At 38.8% G+C, this 17863-nt stretch overlaps 5 protein-coding genes across 5 annotated transcripts; 2 read left to right on the top strand and 3 right to left on the bottom strand.

Annotated features, from left to right (window-relative positions):
* The first annotated feature begins 9945 nt into the window (after positions 1–9945).
* On the top strand, positions 9946–11606 carry J3458_004756 (uncharacterized protein). Its single transcript, XM_007811257.2, has 2 exons — positions 9946–10672; positions 10737–11606. Exons 1-2 carry the CDS (start codon positions 10135–10137, stop codon positions 10991–10993), a joined length of 795 nt encoding a protein of 264 aa, XP_007809448.2. The 5' UTR covers positions 9946–10134; the 3' UTR covers positions 10994–11606.
* On the bottom strand, positions 11146–12038 carry J3458_004757 (uncharacterized protein; the record flags this gene model as incomplete). The annotated part of the gene is made up of 5 exons (XM_007811258.1): positions 11146–11241; positions 11306–11368; positions 11432–11456; positions 11516–11606; positions 11705–12038. 5 exons carry the CDS (start codon positions 12036–12038, stop codon positions 11146–11148), a joined length of 609 nt encoding a protein of 202 aa, XP_007809449.1.
* Positions 12039–12583: 545 nt separating this feature from the next.
* J3458_004758 (uncharacterized protein) lies at positions 12584–12961 on the bottom strand (the record flags this gene model as incomplete). The annotated part of the gene is made up of 1 exon (XM_066118396.1): positions 12584–12961. The coding sequence occupies one exon, from the start codon at positions 12959–12961 to the stop codon at positions 12584–12586; it is 378 nt and encodes a 125-aa protein (XP_065977000.1).
* A 428-nt stretch (positions 12962–13389) lies between these two features.
* J3458_004759 (uncharacterized protein) lies at positions 13390–13992 on the bottom strand (the record flags this gene model as incomplete). The annotated part of the gene is made up of 3 exons (XM_007811259.2): positions 13390–13452; positions 13511–13678; positions 13732–13992. 3 exons carry the CDS (start codon positions 13990–13992, stop codon positions 13390–13392), a joined length of 492 nt encoding a protein of 163 aa, XP_007809450.2.
* A 189-nt stretch (positions 13993–14181) lies between these two features.
* Positions 14182–16211, top strand: J3458_004760 (uncharacterized protein). The gene is made up of 2 exons (XM_007811260.2): positions 14182–14782; positions 14865–16211. The coding sequence occupies exons 1-2, from the start codon at positions 14357–14359 to the stop codon at positions 15228–15230; spliced, it is 792 nt and encodes a 263-aa protein (XP_007809451.2). The 5' UTR covers positions 14182–14356; the 3' UTR covers positions 15231–16211.
* Positions 16212–17863: the final 1652 nt, after the last annotated feature.

The raw sequence follows: 17863 nt of genomic DNA on the forward strand, positions 1-17863 counted from the left end.
AGTCAATGTGAGTACACTGTGCCTGCGCCCTCTGTGCTCTCTGTGCTGCGGCTAGGCAACAGAGCAGGCAACAGGAAAGCGGTTGCGCAATACAAGGCGCCCGCTAATTAATGCTGCCCTAGACGAAAAAGAACAGCGCGATGAGAGTAAAGTATTCGCCGACAGGAAATGACGGGAGAGTTCTAGTATAACACTGCAGAGGTTGAAATCATGGGCTTCGCGTGAACGATGTGGAGGGATCAGCGGTTCCGGAGATGGAAGGTGGCGGGGTAGGTTCAATGTCAGGGCAATCGCCTGGCACTTCGAGAAGCTGGTCTGTCAAAAGACGGTGCCTCGTGCTTGAAGTAAACTTACCAGTGCCAGGCAACCAGGAAAGGCAGCCCAGGCACTTATGTACTTAAGTGCCCAATAGGTAAGTACTTAAGTACCTACTAAGCAGGTACTTAGTAGACAGTTTTGCCGACATGGACCAGCAGTAGTCGTACGCTACATTCTTTGAGAACCCTTATATTTACAATGTTGTTCGGCTGTTCTCTTGCGGAGCGGGTCGATCAAACCACATGCGCAATGGAATTTACATATGTCACCAAAAATACTATGCCCATTGCCCAGGTACGGAGTACGGAGTACGCCCACTGAACAGCCGGCCCCATGTGCACCATGCACTGCTTCTGGACAAAGACTGAACCTCCCACCCAAGTCTCTCTGCCTAAGTACTTAAGTATGCAGCTCCCAAGCATACTGCCAGACATGGGCCGCCTCTAATCTACCTAAGTAGGTACCTAGGACTATTATCATGACGATTTTCCTGCAGCTGGTTTGCTCGACACGGCTCAGCCTTACTCATCACGACAACGGCAAGTTTTTCTCTTTATTCCAGTACTCCTGCCGGAGCCATTCGGGTGAAATGGTCGCAACATTGAACCCTGTCCCATGCCAAGTCGGTTGCTCCCTACATGTACATGCAGCGCGACGACGGGTGATGCATGCTCTCGCGCCACAGCAGCACTGGCTATTCCACCATTCCACAGCCCCCGAGAAGCCAGCTACACAATATCCGCAATTTCAGCCGAGACTGGGCCATTGTCGTCGAGTACGAATGGTTGTTCGGGTCTGGTGCCGTTGAGATGCATGTGACGTCTGCACAGCCCAAACTGAACAATGCGAGTAATGGGATGAACAAAGATGATTCACGTGCTCCACCATCTCAGAGGGAGCCTTCAAGTTAGTACTGATCAACGGAGACACGGCATTGCTTGAAAATATCCAAGCACGGTCGCGCTGCATCGAGCTTTTTTAATCCGGACATCTGCTGACTTGTTTGCAGCAGTATGCGTGCCCACCCCTTTGTATCGATGGTGAGTGTTGTTAATTATTTGTATCACAAATGCAGCTGGAATGACAAGCAATACATCTATGAAGCGCCTGGACATTGCAGAATCGGCACTAAAATCCGTAATACGTTACGGCCTATGGAGTCTTTACTTGGTGATCGTGATTCTCCAACAACTAACAACTGGTATAGGCCTACAGTACCTACTACGTGCTAGCACTTAAAGTACCTCTACCTTGGCGCGCTAAGGGGTTTTCTGGTAACTATTCTCTGGCTATCATCTATCACAAGACAGCTAATCAGAATTTTTTACTTCATATATGAGACTTCTAATAGCTAGCGATAATTTAGGACCTGTCTTGTATTAGTTATGCTGTTACCAGAACTAGGGGCCGCGCGCGTAGGTGGGTAGATAAGTCAACGTACAGTGGGTAACGGTAATTCCGAAAAACCTAAAACAGACCCTATGTACCCGCGTTACATAGCAAATATTTAAACCGCGATTTCTCGGCTAATTAAATAGTAATTGTATTTTTATGTAGACAGTAAAAAATCTAATTAATTCTATATTAATTAATATAACTAGTACTTAATATACCAGCCGTTTACGTGTATAATAGCTTTAATTTAATAGGGTATTATATTAATTAGCTTTTATAGTAGCTCTTAACTAAAACCTTTTTAGACCTTTATAGCAGCTATTTTAAGCCTTAAAAATAAGGTGATATTATTCCTTATGTCTGCTAGCTTAAGGTGGTACTTAATTATTTTTTATTTTAATAATTTTTAAAGGTTTTTAATAGAGTTAAGGTTAGGTAAATATAGCGGCTACTTTATTAATTTAACCCTATTTTTTATAGTCTAATTACGCAGCTAATCTTACACTAATTAACTTAAATATATAAGAGTATTATCTTATATAAAGGTATTCTTAGGCTTTAAAATTATAGGTAGCTTTAATTATAAGGTATTAAGTATTATTCAAGAAGTTACATTACGCTAAGGTAAGTTATTATCTTTAAAAAGAGCATATAATAATAAGCGATTAAATGCGTTAAATACACCCTAAAATATTAGTAATTAACGTGTTCCACGTGGCTTTAATTATACTTTATTTTAATTAAGTCTCTCACCTTAAAATAAATTAATTTTAGAGTTATTATAGATTCTTTAAAGGGCTATTATAGCTTACACGCCTTAAAAAATACTATTATACCTTTTAACTATTAAAAGTCGCGATTAAGACTTTATTAGAAAAAAACTTTAACGCTATTATATAATTAACTTTTAATAATATTATAAAGCAAATCTTAGGCGTCTTTTTACATTTTTTAATGTTAATTTTAGCCGTTAAAGTGCGCGCTTATCTTAAATACCTATTAATTTAAGGTAACGCGTTAAAGTTATAATATTATATAATAGGTTAGCCTAATAAAGAAGATCTTAGTTTTAAATAAAAGGGTTTTAACTAATAATTCATATAATATATCTTTTTTTGCGATCTATAAGCTTTAAGAGCTATTTAAAGCGTGGTAAATCTTAACCCTTAATTTACTACTTATACCGTTTCGCGATACCGTGTTGTTACGAACGACACTGCACAAGACACGGGACGGGACCGCACCGGCTAGGACAGGCACGACCCGTAGGCACAAGAAGAAGGCAGGGGCACGTGACCAGCCACGTGACCTAAGAGGCGATCGAAGAGGTCAATGTTCGAACACATTAACCAGGGAGGATTAAACCGACTAAACCTTAAGCTAATTAATTAAGGTTTAAAGGGATTAATAGTTAAGCTAATTAATTTAAGACTATAATAGAGAGGTAAATAAGTACTTAAGAAGGGGGTATTCCGCTATAGTAGATAATTTAGTTCTCTATTAATTAATCTAAGTAATAGTCTTACTATTAAGAGTTATACTCTTAATAGCCTTATTATAATACTACTTAAAAAGCTACTTTATAGTATTTAACCTAACTTACTTTCTAAGAAATAGACCTACTATGCCTTAGAACTTAAGCTACCGTTATATTTTAATTAATTCTATTTAGTAAGTTACCTTAAAACTTTAAGTAATAATAACTTCTAAGATATTTACTTTAAGCGGAAAGACTATTAACCCTAGGGAGATAATAAAGTACCTTTATAATAAGATTACTAAGCTTAAGAAGTAGAATTAATAGCTTCTTAACTAATAGAATAATCTCTACGAAAAACTTAAGGTATAAGAAGAGAAACTTATAATAGTTTAAAATCTCACACCTATATTCTCTATTAATAATAATAATATACTAAAATTCCCTAAGCTTAAATTATACGATAATTATAAGGGTAATATAAGGAACTTTCTTATATAAGCCTAAGCTTACCTATAAGTTAACGAAAAAATCTATATAATACTTAAGTTATAGATTCTTTATATTAGTAACTTCTTAACTAGGAAAGTAATAGAATAGTAGGAGCTAACCCTTCGCGTATATCTTAAGTATAGCGTTAAAGTTAAAGTAAAAGTTATTTATATCTTCTTTAATTACAAAACCTTTAAAGAATAACTTCTCGTTATATTTAGAAACCCTAATAAGTATAAAGAAGCTATATAATAGCTTACTTAACTTAAGTAGACTAAATTTATAGCTTACTATACTAAGAAGTTTAAACGTATCGTAGTAAAACTTAACTAAAATACTAAACTTAAAATAGAAGTTTTCTATTAAGAACTTAAAGAAGAAGTAAAGAATAACATTTATTAAGAAGATTATCTTAAGTTATTTAACGACTTTATTAAAATGGTTATTAAGGTAAGTAACCGTTTATATAAGTAATATTACGAAAAAAGTCACAGGAAATTCGGATTATATACTAGGTTTAATAAACCTAATAGTAGTAAGCTACGCTAAATATTAATAGTATACGGGTATTACGCTAAACCTATGGAACTTAACGCTATAAATAAGGAAAGGGGAAAGACTTATTATAATTATAGTAAGACTAAATACTTTATAAATAAATGTAAAGCCTTAAAAAAGCTATAAAAGCTAATTTCTAAAGGTAAGAAGCTTTATACTATAAACTAAGAAGACTTACCTACGCGAAATCTTAGTATAGCAAGTAATAAAGGAAGCCTTATATTAGTAAATAATATTAGTTTGGATAAAGATTAGAAATTTAAAACCTAACTAATACCTAATAACTTTTAGGAATACTAGATACCTTTACTAAAAAGTAAACCTTTACTAGAATAGATCTAAGAAGAAGAGAATTATTTAACTAAGAAAGATAAACCTAAAATCGAATATAAACTCCTTAATTAAACCTTCTATTATAATAATAATTACTACACGTACCTTAGTAGTAAGTAAGGTAGCGGATAGTTTCTACAAGAACGAAAGGGAAGGAGAATAACCCTTATAATATAATTAAAATTATAATAAACTAATTCAAAGATATTAAACGGGAAGTTATACTATACTAAGAATAACGCATACACTACCTAAGCTATAACCTTATAATATAAGGAGAAAGGGAACTATATAACTATAAGTAACTCGCTTAGCCTAAGTTTAATTAATATAAATAGTAGATTAAGCGATTACTAAGGAAGCTCTAATAATACGTTAAAGGATAATTGCTAATAATAGCGCCTAGAATAACGCGCTAAAGAATAATATAAGAATAGAATTAATAAATTAAGAAACGATAGCTATTATTGCAATTAAAACCAATTCCTTAACGAAGATCTAATAGGTCTTTATATACTGTAAATATTAGTAGTATAATACACCTTATAATTAATATAACTATAATAGGACGAAAGATTTAAGTAATAATTAATAGCGGAGTATAAGGAAATTTTATCTCGCTAAATCTCGTTAATAGATTATAATTACCTTAAACACCTAAAGACAAGCTTTACTAACTTATAATTATAGAAGGAACTATAGTAAAGTATAGCTAAGAAGTAGTTAATATAAAAGTTACGTAGCTTTTAGTTAATATATAAGGCACGAAATACTAAGTTATACTAAATATTATAATAATCTTAAAACACGATATTATATTAAAAATACCCTAGTTATAAGCGAGTAATCCACGAGTTAATTGGAGAACCGGCTAACTTTAATAGGATTTACTAGAATGCGATTATAAAGCAGAGAGCGGCCTATAAAGAGCACCTTATTTAGACTATAATAGGCCTCTAGGAATATACGTAATTACTAGAGAGCCTAAAGCTAAGATAATAGAGATTCCTAAGGAATACTTAAAGTATAGTAAGCTATTTAATAAAGAGCTAAAAATAGGACTACTAGAGTATTTATACTAGAATTACGAGATTAAACTCTAGCCTAGTACTAAATTAACGTTTAATAAAATTTATTCTTAGAACCTTAAGTAAAATAAGGCGCTTAAGGAGTATTTAAAGGATATGCTATAAAAGGGATATATATAACTATTAGAGTCCCTAGCAGAATACCTAATCCTATAGGTATTAAAGAAGAATAGGAAACTATAATTATATATTAATTACTAACACTTAAATAAGATTATAATTAAGAATTAATACCCGTTACCGCTTATAACGGAAATTAGAGATAAAGTTAGAAAAGCTAAATGGTTTACTACACTTAACTTAAAAGGAGCCTATAACCTTATATAAATAAAAGAAGGCTACAAGTAAATAATAGTATTCTAAACTAGCAGAGAATACTACGAATATTTAGTAATACCTTTTAGGCTTACTAACGCACTAATAACCTTTTAAAGAATAATCAATATAATCTTACAAAAACAACTAAAAGTGTTTATAGTTGTATACCTTAACGATATTCTTATTTACTTAAATACTCTTAAGAAATATAAACGATATATATATAAGGTACTATAAACTCTATAGAATAATAAACTCTTAATTAAAGCCTTAAAATACTAGTTCTACTAGAATACTATACACTTTCTAGGGTATATACTTATATACAAAGAAATACGAATAAGCTTAAATAAGATTAAAACTATTAAGGAATAGCCTATATTAAAGAATCTAAAAGAAGTTAAAGGATTTATAGTATTCGTAAACTTTTACCGTAAGTTCTTAAGCGAATATAAAGACATTCTATAATCTCTTATAAATCTAATAAAAAAAGAAGTTAGCTTTTAATAGAATAAACTAGAAGCTATAGTATTCTAAAAGATAAAAGATTTAGTTACGTTAAAACCTATATTAAAAGCATTTAATTAGGATAAACCTTATAAGCTTAAAACGAACGCCTTAGACTTTACACTAGGCGAATAGCTTAAATAATAAGATAATTAAGGAAAATTACACTTAGTTACATTCTTCTTAAAGAAACTTTACGAACCTAAACTTAATTATAAAATCTACGATAAAGAACTTATAGCTATTATTAAGTGCTTTAAAGAATAAAGACATTATCTTATAGAAGTAAAGCATTAAATTAAGGTTTATATTAACTATAAGAATCTTACATTATTCTTAACCATAAAGAATCTAAATAAACGATAGATTAAATAGTATAAAACCCTTACGAATTATAACTTTAAGATTATATACTATAAAGGATCTAAAAACGAAAGAGTAAACGCGCTTAGCTAAAGAGAGAACTTAAAATTAAATGAGTAAGTAAGTAATACACCTCTATTACACGCTATTAAGAATAGGAACCTTATATTAGGCACCTAAGAAATTAATATAATATAGTAAGTTAAGCTAAATAAAATATAAATATAACGAATCGTATTATATATTAAGAATAATAGTTACCTAAATAATTAGGAAACGAAAACGCATTTATCTAAGGAAAGTAAGACCTTCTTATATAATAAACGGTAATATATTCCTAGTACACTTTAAGAATAGCTTATTAAGGAAATATACGAGTACCTACTACACGGATATTAAGGTGTAGGGAAAACGATTAGTAGGCTAAGAAGATTATACGACTTCCTAGAAAGCAGAAAAATGGTATAAGAAGTTATTAAGAAATATAACACGTGTAATAAAGTAAAATTAACGTAACACGCACTATACGAAGAATTATAACTAATATTACTACCTAAAAGAGTATAGTAAACTATTATAATAGACTTTATCGTTAAACTACTAAAGTTAAAAGAACCTATAATAGGAGTAGCTTACAATAGCATTCTAATTATTGTAGATAAACTCATAAAATACGCCTACTACATTTTATATAAGGAATTAAGTAATACTAAGAACTTAGCGTATATATTCTTTAAAATAGTTATTATATAACATAGATTACTAATAAAGCTTATATTAGATTACAATAAATTGTTCACCTTAAACTTTTAGAAATATCTTATAGAAACCATAAAGATTAAATAAAGCTTATTAATAGCATTCCACCTATAATTAAATGGATAAATAGAAATCTTAAACTAAATACTTGAATAATATCTGCGAAGCTATATTAACTACTAATAGAATAATTAGGTAGAATAGCTACCACTAGTATAATAGGCTTATAATAGCTCTAAGATTAATAATATAAAGATATTACTATTTAGGGTAAATTACAGATTTAACCTTATTATTAAAACACATATAACATAGAATATAAACGCGCTAGTAGCTATAATGCATGTAATAACTATAATAGAAATATAAAAACACTTATAATAGGAATAGATATTTTTATAGAACCGAATAAAATACTACGCGAATAAAAAGAGATTACTAGCGCTAATCCTAAAGGAGGGATATAAAGTATACCTTATTCATAAAAACTTTAAAACTAAGCGACCTAGCAATAAACTTAACTAGAAGAAGATTAGACTATTCCTTATTAAACGAAAAATCTTAAATACTAACTATAAACTATTATTATTAAATAGAATAAGAATCTATTCTATATTTTATATATTGCTATTAGAGAAAGCACTAGATAAATTTATAATTGCTATAAATATTATAATAAAAGATACTAACGAATACAAAGTTAAACGAATACTTAAAGCATAAAGAGATATAAAGAATTGTTATTATCTCGTTAAATAAAAGGGATATTTAAACTTTAAAAACACCTGGGAACTAGTTAAAAATCTTATGAACTACTTAACGTTACTTAAATAGTTTTATTCCTAAGAAACGTATCCTAATTAATCTCCTAAGCACCATTTAATAACTTAATACTAAATTCGGTATTTAAGAAATAAACTAAAGCAGGATCTAAATTCTTAAAAGAAGTAAAAAGGACCCCTATAGTCTTTTAAAGCTATTTCGCTTCCTTACGTTTCACACGTTTTAACTCTTTAACGTTATTAATATTACGCGTAATCGCACGTATTATTTTCTTAAATTATAATTTCTTTTATTTTCGTAAACGTAAGACCTTTTAATTCTTAGCTAAGGTATACTTCTTAGCTTTTTTAAGCTCTCTCTTAAGCTTATAATATTAATTCGTAATACTGCGAAGCTGTTAAGGGGTTACCCCTATAATATTATAATTCCCTTACTTATTTACTACACACTTTACATAATAACTTAAATTAGAAACGAAAGCTTTATATTAGGGAAGTCCTATACAAGCGTAATAAGCGCAAGCCTTTATAAAGGATAAAGACGAATTATTAATTATTATAGAAAGAAGGTTATCCTAGCGAAGAGAAGAAGTAAATAAAGCTTTAAACCGCTATTTTAAGACACGATTAATTAATATAATAGCATATAATAATAGAAGAAAGAAAACGCATGACACTTAAGCCGGCCTATTTTAATGGCCTTAAGGATAAGACTAATAAAGAAGGGGTATAATATTACAAATAATACTATATAAGACACGGGACGGGACTATACTAGCTAGAATAAGCACGACTTATAGGCATAAGAAGAAGGTAAAGGCACGTGACTAGCCACGTGATCTAAGAGGCGATTAAAGAGGTTAATATTTAAACACATTAACTAGAAAGAATTAAACCGACCGAACCTTAAGCTAGTTAATTAAGGTTTAAAGGGATTAATAGTTAAGCTAATTAATTTAGGACTATAATAGAGAGGTAAATAAGTACTTAAGAAGGGGGTATTCCGCTATAGTAGATAGTTTAGTTCTCTATTAATTAATCTAAGCAATAGTCTTACTATTAAGAGTTATACTCTTAACGGCCTTATTGTAATACTACTTAAAAAGCTACTCTATAGCATTTAACCTGACTTACTTCCTAAGAAACAGACCTACTGTGCCTTAGAACCTAAGCCACCGTTACACGTGTACGCTACTAGCAGGAATCTTCTTCTCTTTAGTAATGCGGTTAATAGAAATACTTAAAGAGTACATTTTATAAACCTTACCCCTCTTATAAGGACTTTAATTCTTATTTTAAGTTACCTGAGGCATTATAGCGGTAGTAATTATGTCTTAAAGATAGAAGGTATATTATTGTAATGGACGCGTTGTGGGTTGATACGCGATTTTGGTGGGTTTTTTTCGGAATTACTGGAGACCCACTGTACATACTACCTAGGTACTTGGGGTGTTCTGAACTGGATCGCCAGCGACTCGGTCCACCCGTAGCATGGACTGAGTCCCTCCTCACACCGCCTTCCTTTTACAACCACCTCGTCGTTGCCGTCGCAAGCAACGCCTTCTGCCAGGTACGAGGCGGCCCTGAAGCTTACATTCATGAAGCTCAGCAAGCAAACCGCCAAATTACACTCTTGCCCACAAAACTGTGAAAGCCCATAACCACATAACGTTGCGCACACATCAATACCTCAATTTCAGAGAAAACTGGAACACGCCACCGACTCGATCGAATTGTCTCGAAAATGTCAACAATACCGCCCTCTGCGCAGCAGTCTGCCTATCCACCCATCATACCGCTTGATTTCAACTCGAAGCAACCAGACAAGGTCACACTCTACCCTTTATCAAACTATACGTTCGGTGTCAAGGAGACGCAACCTGAAGAAGACCCCTCTGTAGTTGCAAGACTCAAGCGCCTCGAGGAGCATTTTGCTGAGCATGGCATGCGTCGTACATGTGAGGGCATCCTCGTGTGTCACGAGCACAACCACCCGCATATTTTGATGCTTCAGATCGCAAACGCCTTTTTCAAGCTCCCTGGAGACTATCTTCGGCCCGAAGATGATGAGGAAGCAGGCTTCAAGGCTAGATTAGACGAAAGATTGGCCCCTGTTGGTCGGATAGGTGAAGGCGAAGAGGCTGGGGACTGGGAAGTTGGTGACTGCCTCGCGCAGTGGTGGCGACCAAACTTCGAGACCTTCATGTATCCCTTTGTTCCCGCCCATGTCACACGGCCAAAGGAATGCAAGAAACTCTACTTCATTCACTTGCCCAAAACAAGTATGTCCCAAGAAACGTCCTGCTGAATCCAAAACGTCCACTACTAATCCGCCTAATCTGATAGAAGTGTTGAGCGTACCAAAGAATATGAAGCTCCTTGCAGTACCGCTTTTTGAGCTCTACGATAACACTGCTCGATATGGACCACAACTCTCAGCAATTCCGCATCTTCTTAGCCGCTACAATTTTGAATTTGTTGACGAAGATGGCAATGTTGTGGCTATGACACCTGGTGCTGGTCCTCCAGAGGGCTACGTACCCAAGACAAAAGTCTTGGCTGGCGAAGACATGGAAATGAAGGAAGAGAATGGTACAATTTAGGTGATGGTTACGGTGCGTTGGAATAAGCAAAAGGCGACGGCGTTCGGCGTAATGGCTACTACAACTGTTGTATCATAGACAATGGAGACTGTGTGTTAAAACACCGTGACTCCTTCTTGCATTTAATCCAGCCATTGATTTAATTCATTTCCCTATGACTTTTCCCCCTGAATGGTAGCCATAACCCGACGCTGATGCTTGCTGGCCCGGAACTCGAGATACCAGATACCTTGCCAGGTGCCGGTAGCCTTTGGACATGTCAGCATAATAATAAAGAATGCTTGGGCGCATTTTCATCGCGATTTAACATACAAGCTTTCCATCTTTGATCGGGATGGTCACGCTGGCTCCGATCAGTGCCGACTTGATGTGAGCCTGTTGAAGGCACGTTAGTCTCCAGGACTGCTAAATGTGGTCTCTGCAAATCCAATTCCTTACAGGCATGTCGTCAGGACCCTCGGCGCTACAATCCAAACGCATCAGACGTAATCTTGTGCCAAGAGCCGCAAAGCCTGGACTTACTCATGGCGATACAATGCCTCGCCTTTAGGCCCCTCAGCCGGCGCAATGCGATCAAGCGCATCGCTCATATCTGCCCTCACGTCCTCGTCCCCTTGTATCGAAATCAGCTTCAAACCTTGCACAAAGCGACAGAACGATGCTTTGAAGCGAAAAGTCGCCCCCAGAAGGGTCCGGTACAACCTCACGTACAGTTCTCGTTCAAGCTCAACGCGCAGCTGGTATGCTGGACAAACAAATTAAGCAAGCCAACCCTGTAGTTCCGAATCTCGGGAAGATTAGACACGACCTGGTCGGTGATGAGATAGGAGCCGCGAGACTTTGCGGGGAGAGTGAACTGCTTCTGGAACCAGGTCATTGTTCCGGTTCCGGTATATCCCTTCGATGAGGGGTGGAAGAACGGGATCAAGGTAAATGGAAGGGTCCAGATGCTGTGGAACAAGTTCGGGAAGAATGCGAGTAAGAGGACTAGGATGAGCACAATGGTTGTGGTGAGAGATATGTGTTGAGATGTGTGCTGCGTCATCTCGACGTTGCAGCCGTCACACGCGATAAGGGCTTGTTAGGGGCCAGTTAGTGTATATAGCTGGTGTGTCAAGGTCACCCTTTGGGTCAATAAAATATTCTACTATCTTTTTGAGTATTCCGTGAACTAGACTGGAACCAGGTAAAAATGAATTGGTAGCGGTTTTATTTTATTAGAGTTTTTAGAAGTAAAAGTTTTGTTTTAATTTTTTATTAAATATAATTTGAAATTATCTTGATAATTTTCAAAAATTTTACGCTTGGGGTTCTTTGGGCACGCCTAGAGAGGCCCTGCACGTGATCCGGTCGTAACTGGCTGGCTCCCGTGGGTCGACGTCGTTGACTACCTAACAAGTGTAAGCGTTACCATCGCCAACGTGCTGAACTAAAAGCAGCGCCGTCAACTATCTCTTCAAGTACGGAGTAGTCGCCTTGCTAAACCGCTTCCCCCAGCTCTCGCGACAAAGACGGGGACCAGCTTCCAGTTGGCCAGCTTAAACTCCGGTGGGCAATTCCATACGTCAATGGGAAGCCGTCTCTGGATCTTTACGTGGCCCCTATATGCGCCGCGCCGGTTACGCTAACCGAGCTAGAGCCTCCATTGACTTTCGAATCTGGTTGACTCTTATGTGTTAGTCGTTTGTCGCAGCGCTTAATACAGGGCAACGTCTTCACTACTAGGCCGAGCACAGTTGATGATAAACGAGCAAGATAACTCTGAAACGGAATGGTAAAATCCTCTGGGTGAAGTTTGGGAGACCCTTCCATATGGTCATTTGGGTTGCTCGTTGACTGAATGTTTGACGGTAGGTGGGGCGCAATGAGAGGAAGAGTCAGTGGACTGCGAATAATATGTTTAATCTTCATAATCGTCTCTTTGAGGACCACATTAAAACCCGAAGCGAGTAGCAGGGCAGCTTCCATACAGTAACGTTTGAAGTGCTTGCATACTGAAATTCAATTTCTCCTTCTATATAATGCATCATTACAATCGCCTGTGCTAGTCCAGGGGAGCACGAGGGGAAAAGATGTCCCAGTGTATAACCCCGTTGCGCGAGAATCGTAGTCGAAGTAGCACATACCATGGCGACTGTACAGATGACATTATACAAGTTGTGGATAGCAGTGGTCGTGGCTTTGTGTCACAGCTGAAGGGACGCTGGTCAGGTACCAGCTAACCACACATCTATTCGTGGAGATATATATACATTGAGCCTCCGTCACCGGCATGGTTGCATGCAAAGTAATACGGCGGCTCTCCAACCAGTCCTTTTGCTCATATCTTATACTGCACATTGTCAAAGAACCCAGGCGCCCTGTTCACCTCTCCACGGCGCGCTGAATGGACGCAATCATGACAAAGGATACGACGTCTTGGGGAGGGACTCTAGGTGCTTTCGATGGTGCTCATTTGCCTAAGTTTTCCTCAGTTAGATTCCTTTGGCATATACGAAACGGTTCTGGGTGGCATACATAGGGAACACCGCAGTAGTTGCAGGTCGCGATTTCAGGTTTGTCGGTGTTGATGAAAATTCTAGGGTGGCCGGCAGGGCCGCCGCCGCCATCACAGGCTACGATGCGATCATGTGTCCACCGCACGGGCTCCTTGTGTATCATTTCCATAGCCGACAGAGGTTGAGGCTGCCCGTCATTTAGCATTACAATGGTGAGATAAAACAAGCATGGCCGCTCACCTGGAGATCAAAGTCGGTCTGTTCAAAACGGGGACCAGTCATAGCATTCGACCGGGGCTTCTGGCTGCGAGACCAAATATCGACACGGTTTGGGGCCTGTCCGATAGGCGTGGTTTGAGTCTCTTCAGCTAGAGCAGTCTTGGTTCTGGAAGTTGCAGGCACGGAAGCCTCGAGTTGGCGAGTGGTGGTGGTAAATGCACGTCGGGCAAAACGCAATTGGCGTGCGAACGCGCCAATTGATCTCAATTGAGAGTATGCCATAGTTCCGAGGTCGAAATCAGCAGTGTTGTCGGTTACAGGTCTGCATTAGAAGCATATTTCGGGCGTGATGTCGGGAGTAACTCGATCCACCTTCAAGACGATGTGCCGGAATAATCATTCTTCCGGGAGCTTTCAAAAAAGTTCCTGGGTGAAGCTTGCGCCCTGAAAAGCTCATTGCCCAAGTGCCATGTTTAGGCAGACTCTCTCTTCTACCCAACCTAAAGAAATAAATAATTTGCCGGTCTGCATCGACATTTCATTGTTCTGCTCCTTTTTTTGGTTTAAGCGACCTTAGGAAGAATTCAAGACCCCATTCGCTGACGTCGAATTGCTATTTTGTACCTTTTCATGCGACACTCACAAAATGGCTCCAGAAACACCTAAAGGCGTCTCGTCAAGACTCTTGACGATGAAGTTTATGCAGCGTGCAGCTGCATCTGCTCCGTCTAACGGATCTTCTGGCTCAGACGTTTCTTCGTCCAAAAAGCGAAAATTAGATCATTCTCCAGCACCTGGCCGCATCAATCCTAACATTGACCACGCTTTGATACAAGCAGCTCTCGATGATCAAGAAGCCACACGTCAAGCAGCGCTAGCAAAGCATTCTGCTGCTGACACTCACTGGGTCTTGAAAACTAATATTGACAAGTCCCATGGCAAGAGGCAGTCACATCCTCTGAATATTGTTTACGTGGGATATGGCGACATCGACGCGTCCAAAGATTCCGATGAAAATGAGGACAATCCTGCCGAGGGAAGAACTTATCATAAACCTTTGAAGACAGAACAGGTGTGTTTATAGTTTCAAAATCGCCGAAGAGAACGAACTAGATTTCACATTGCAAATGGGTCTACTAACAAGGCGCAATCAGTCAACAGGGCGCGGTAACTCCGACAAGTCTGGCGACGAGTCAAGTCGAACTTCGGATGACGAAAGCGACTCCATTGGCCGAAATCACAGGACTGGATCGTCGGACGAAAACAAGAGAATGACACCCTCCCGATCTCGGTCACAGTCGCAGTCACGACAAAGCCATCGAGCTTCCAAGGCGAAGGAATTTCGCGATAAGAGAAAAAAGAAGGAAGTTCGCTTAAATAAGCTGACTTCTATCTCTTCTGCAGGCGATGGACATTTTAATTCTCAAGGATCCGCAAGCACAAAGGCAACAAAGTGCTACAATTGCCAACAACTTGGTCACAAAGCTTCAGAGTGCTCCAAGCGAAGTACAAGGGGCTAACAGCAAAACTCAGTAAAGAGCGGCAATGCTACTTTATCAACTCGTCTCCTCTCTGACACCCGCATTTAATAATATGGCGCTATGGCATCATCTTGCTAGCCACTGCATCAAGCCGTTGTTTCTTACATACGACAGGATTGGAACGGCCGTACCACGATGCTTCCCTGTCAGCGGAGCGTGCGCCTCATACAATCGCCATAATCGTGCCGTGGCGGAATTGCATCTGGGCGTTCCAGCGCAACTTCCGTCTCATACATGCTCCTACACTGGCATTTGGATAATGCTGAACCGTGACCGGGGATGAAACCCTGGATCAAGAGCTGCTGGCGAACTTTACAATTGAGCGTGCAATACGGCAGTGTTGTGTCATGATCCTATCTATCGTGGCAAGCGAAAGGAGCCGGAACTAAGTAGGGGCCTGATTCGATACTGTCCGATGGCAGTTTCCACTCGTGACCATTACCCAGTGAACCTGTCTTTGGTGACCAGCGAAGCCTGTCAACTGCTGTGTACCAGATGTGGCCACTGAGATATCCAGGACTAGCAGTGGGCCGGTGCACATGGTCAACCGATCAATTTGTACGCAAATAAATCGTACCACTAACGTGGACACCCGGAGTGAATCCAGCTTGGAGAGAAGACTGCATGAGCCAACGTCTCGCACACGCACGTCCGTTATCTTAGAACTGCTAGGCGAAACATGATACATAATTTATTGTCAAATATTCGCCCACTCAGGATTCGATAACAAGTCTTCAATATAGAGATCCTTTTCCCTTTCGAAACCACCTCGATTAGGTCAACGTCTGCTTCACATCAGAGACTATTAAACTACCAGGGCAGCCTCGTGTTCCACGACCGACACCCAAGTAGAAGGGCATGATGATCTTTCCAATAGCAGGCGGAGCACAGCCACGCCTTAACGATAGCTGCATTGAAGTCATGAATAGAATACGGTTCCGAACAGGGCCGGGCCGAGAGCTAGCGTAGCCTAATAACACCATTATGCCTGGTACGCCCTGCTAGACATGGATTACGAAGCCTCGAATCCAGAGCCTATCCAAAGGTCCAGAGTAGTGCCCACACCAAAGACCAGTGCAGTTACCATGCCGAATCATGCACATGCATAAAAAACAATCCTTGTCCTTTACTAGCTAAGCTTCAGCGGAGTGGCCACCCTTGAATTAGAGTAGTAGTCGTTCATGCCCTCGAGTATTCCAAATGCCGAAACACGACTCACTTGGCGTGCAAATATGACCGACGTGTATATACGACGGCGCCATACGTTTCGTACTTGGATAACGTCAACGACATGAAACAATGGGTACATTTGGCTACTCACCACAGGCGATGAGGAGAGTTGGTGGCATTGATAACAACTTCAATTCTGAGCCCACTCTCGAAGTAACGTACTCTTTACAGATAAAGGACATTTATACTAAGGCGATTTCTCGCCCACTCGTCACCTATGTCTAGGTGCGCAAGGTTACTAAAGCCATTGCCTGGCGCCACTCCCGGACGCAATGAGTAGCACATCAAGGCTGGATAGAAAAGCCTTGTTCTTTCTATAGAAACGTTTCCTATTCCATATCGTGCATTGCGGGCTGGGCATTTGTACGACTGATGTTGGATCAATATCTCGCATCTCAGAGAGCTGCTCTGGCTGCCCATTATATCCCGAGGGTTGCACGCCATCATCGCAGATCAATTTGGTTCTCTTACAATGCTCCTATGGCACTTAATCGGCCTACGAAGTTTAGAATGGGGCTTGAAAAGGGTCCATGGAGGGCATTGCAGAGTACTCTTTTCAAAGTTGAGTGTTGCGAAATCAAGTCTTGATAGCCAAGGCTGCATGGCATGGTCACTACGGAGTACAATGTTCGCAGATATCTCAGCCCGAGAGGTGCCAATTGCTTACCGAGGCCGGGACTCGGATTTGGCGGGGGGATGATCACCCAGCCGGATAATCATGATTGCGAGTGCAATTTTGTTCTCGCAACAATCCGGAACTGACGAGTCAATTCCTTGAGTCGCTTCAGGAACGAGAACCATGCATGGTTACAGAGCACTTGGACGTACGGCTTAATAGTATACCACGAGTATGGGGTACGTAACATGCAGCAAGCTGTTGACAAGCCACCTAATCCTGGCCATAGTCTTGACCGACTGATCGCATTGCATATTTTACACGACGGGATATGACAAAAGCCTCCTCATAGAGACCGAACATTATTCGTGAAACCATTTTCGTATGCCGCGTGCCGATTATCACAGATAGTAGCTACTTGCAAAGCCCGAGTGATGTGAACGGATGGGGTCACCGCCCAGAGCGACGCCCGCCACAGTGTGATAGATGGGTGAATACTATTCGACAGGTGGGTGCGTGAATGCAGAAGCAAAGAGAAAACTAAGTCTGATATGTTGCGTATTTAAAAAAAAAAAAAAAAATGTATACTATATATATATATACACAATGGGTCCGGTAGTATTTGGAGTTTGTTGTTGGGGATAGAGCGTCTGTCGCCCTTGCCCGGGGAAGGTTCCGGAACAACTCTACGCACGCTCGCGAGGTTGCGGTGTGCGCAATATGCATACTTGCACTAAGGCACATATTTTCTTCTCTCATGCACGTT

The sequence above is a fragment of the Metarhizium acridum genome, assembly GCF_019434415.1.
Source record: "Metarhizium acridum strain ARSEF 324 chromosome Unknown scaffold_29, whole genome shotgun sequence".
NCBI lineage: Eukaryota > Fungi > Ascomycota > Sordariomycetes > Hypocreales > Clavicipitaceae > Metarhizium > Metarhizium acridum.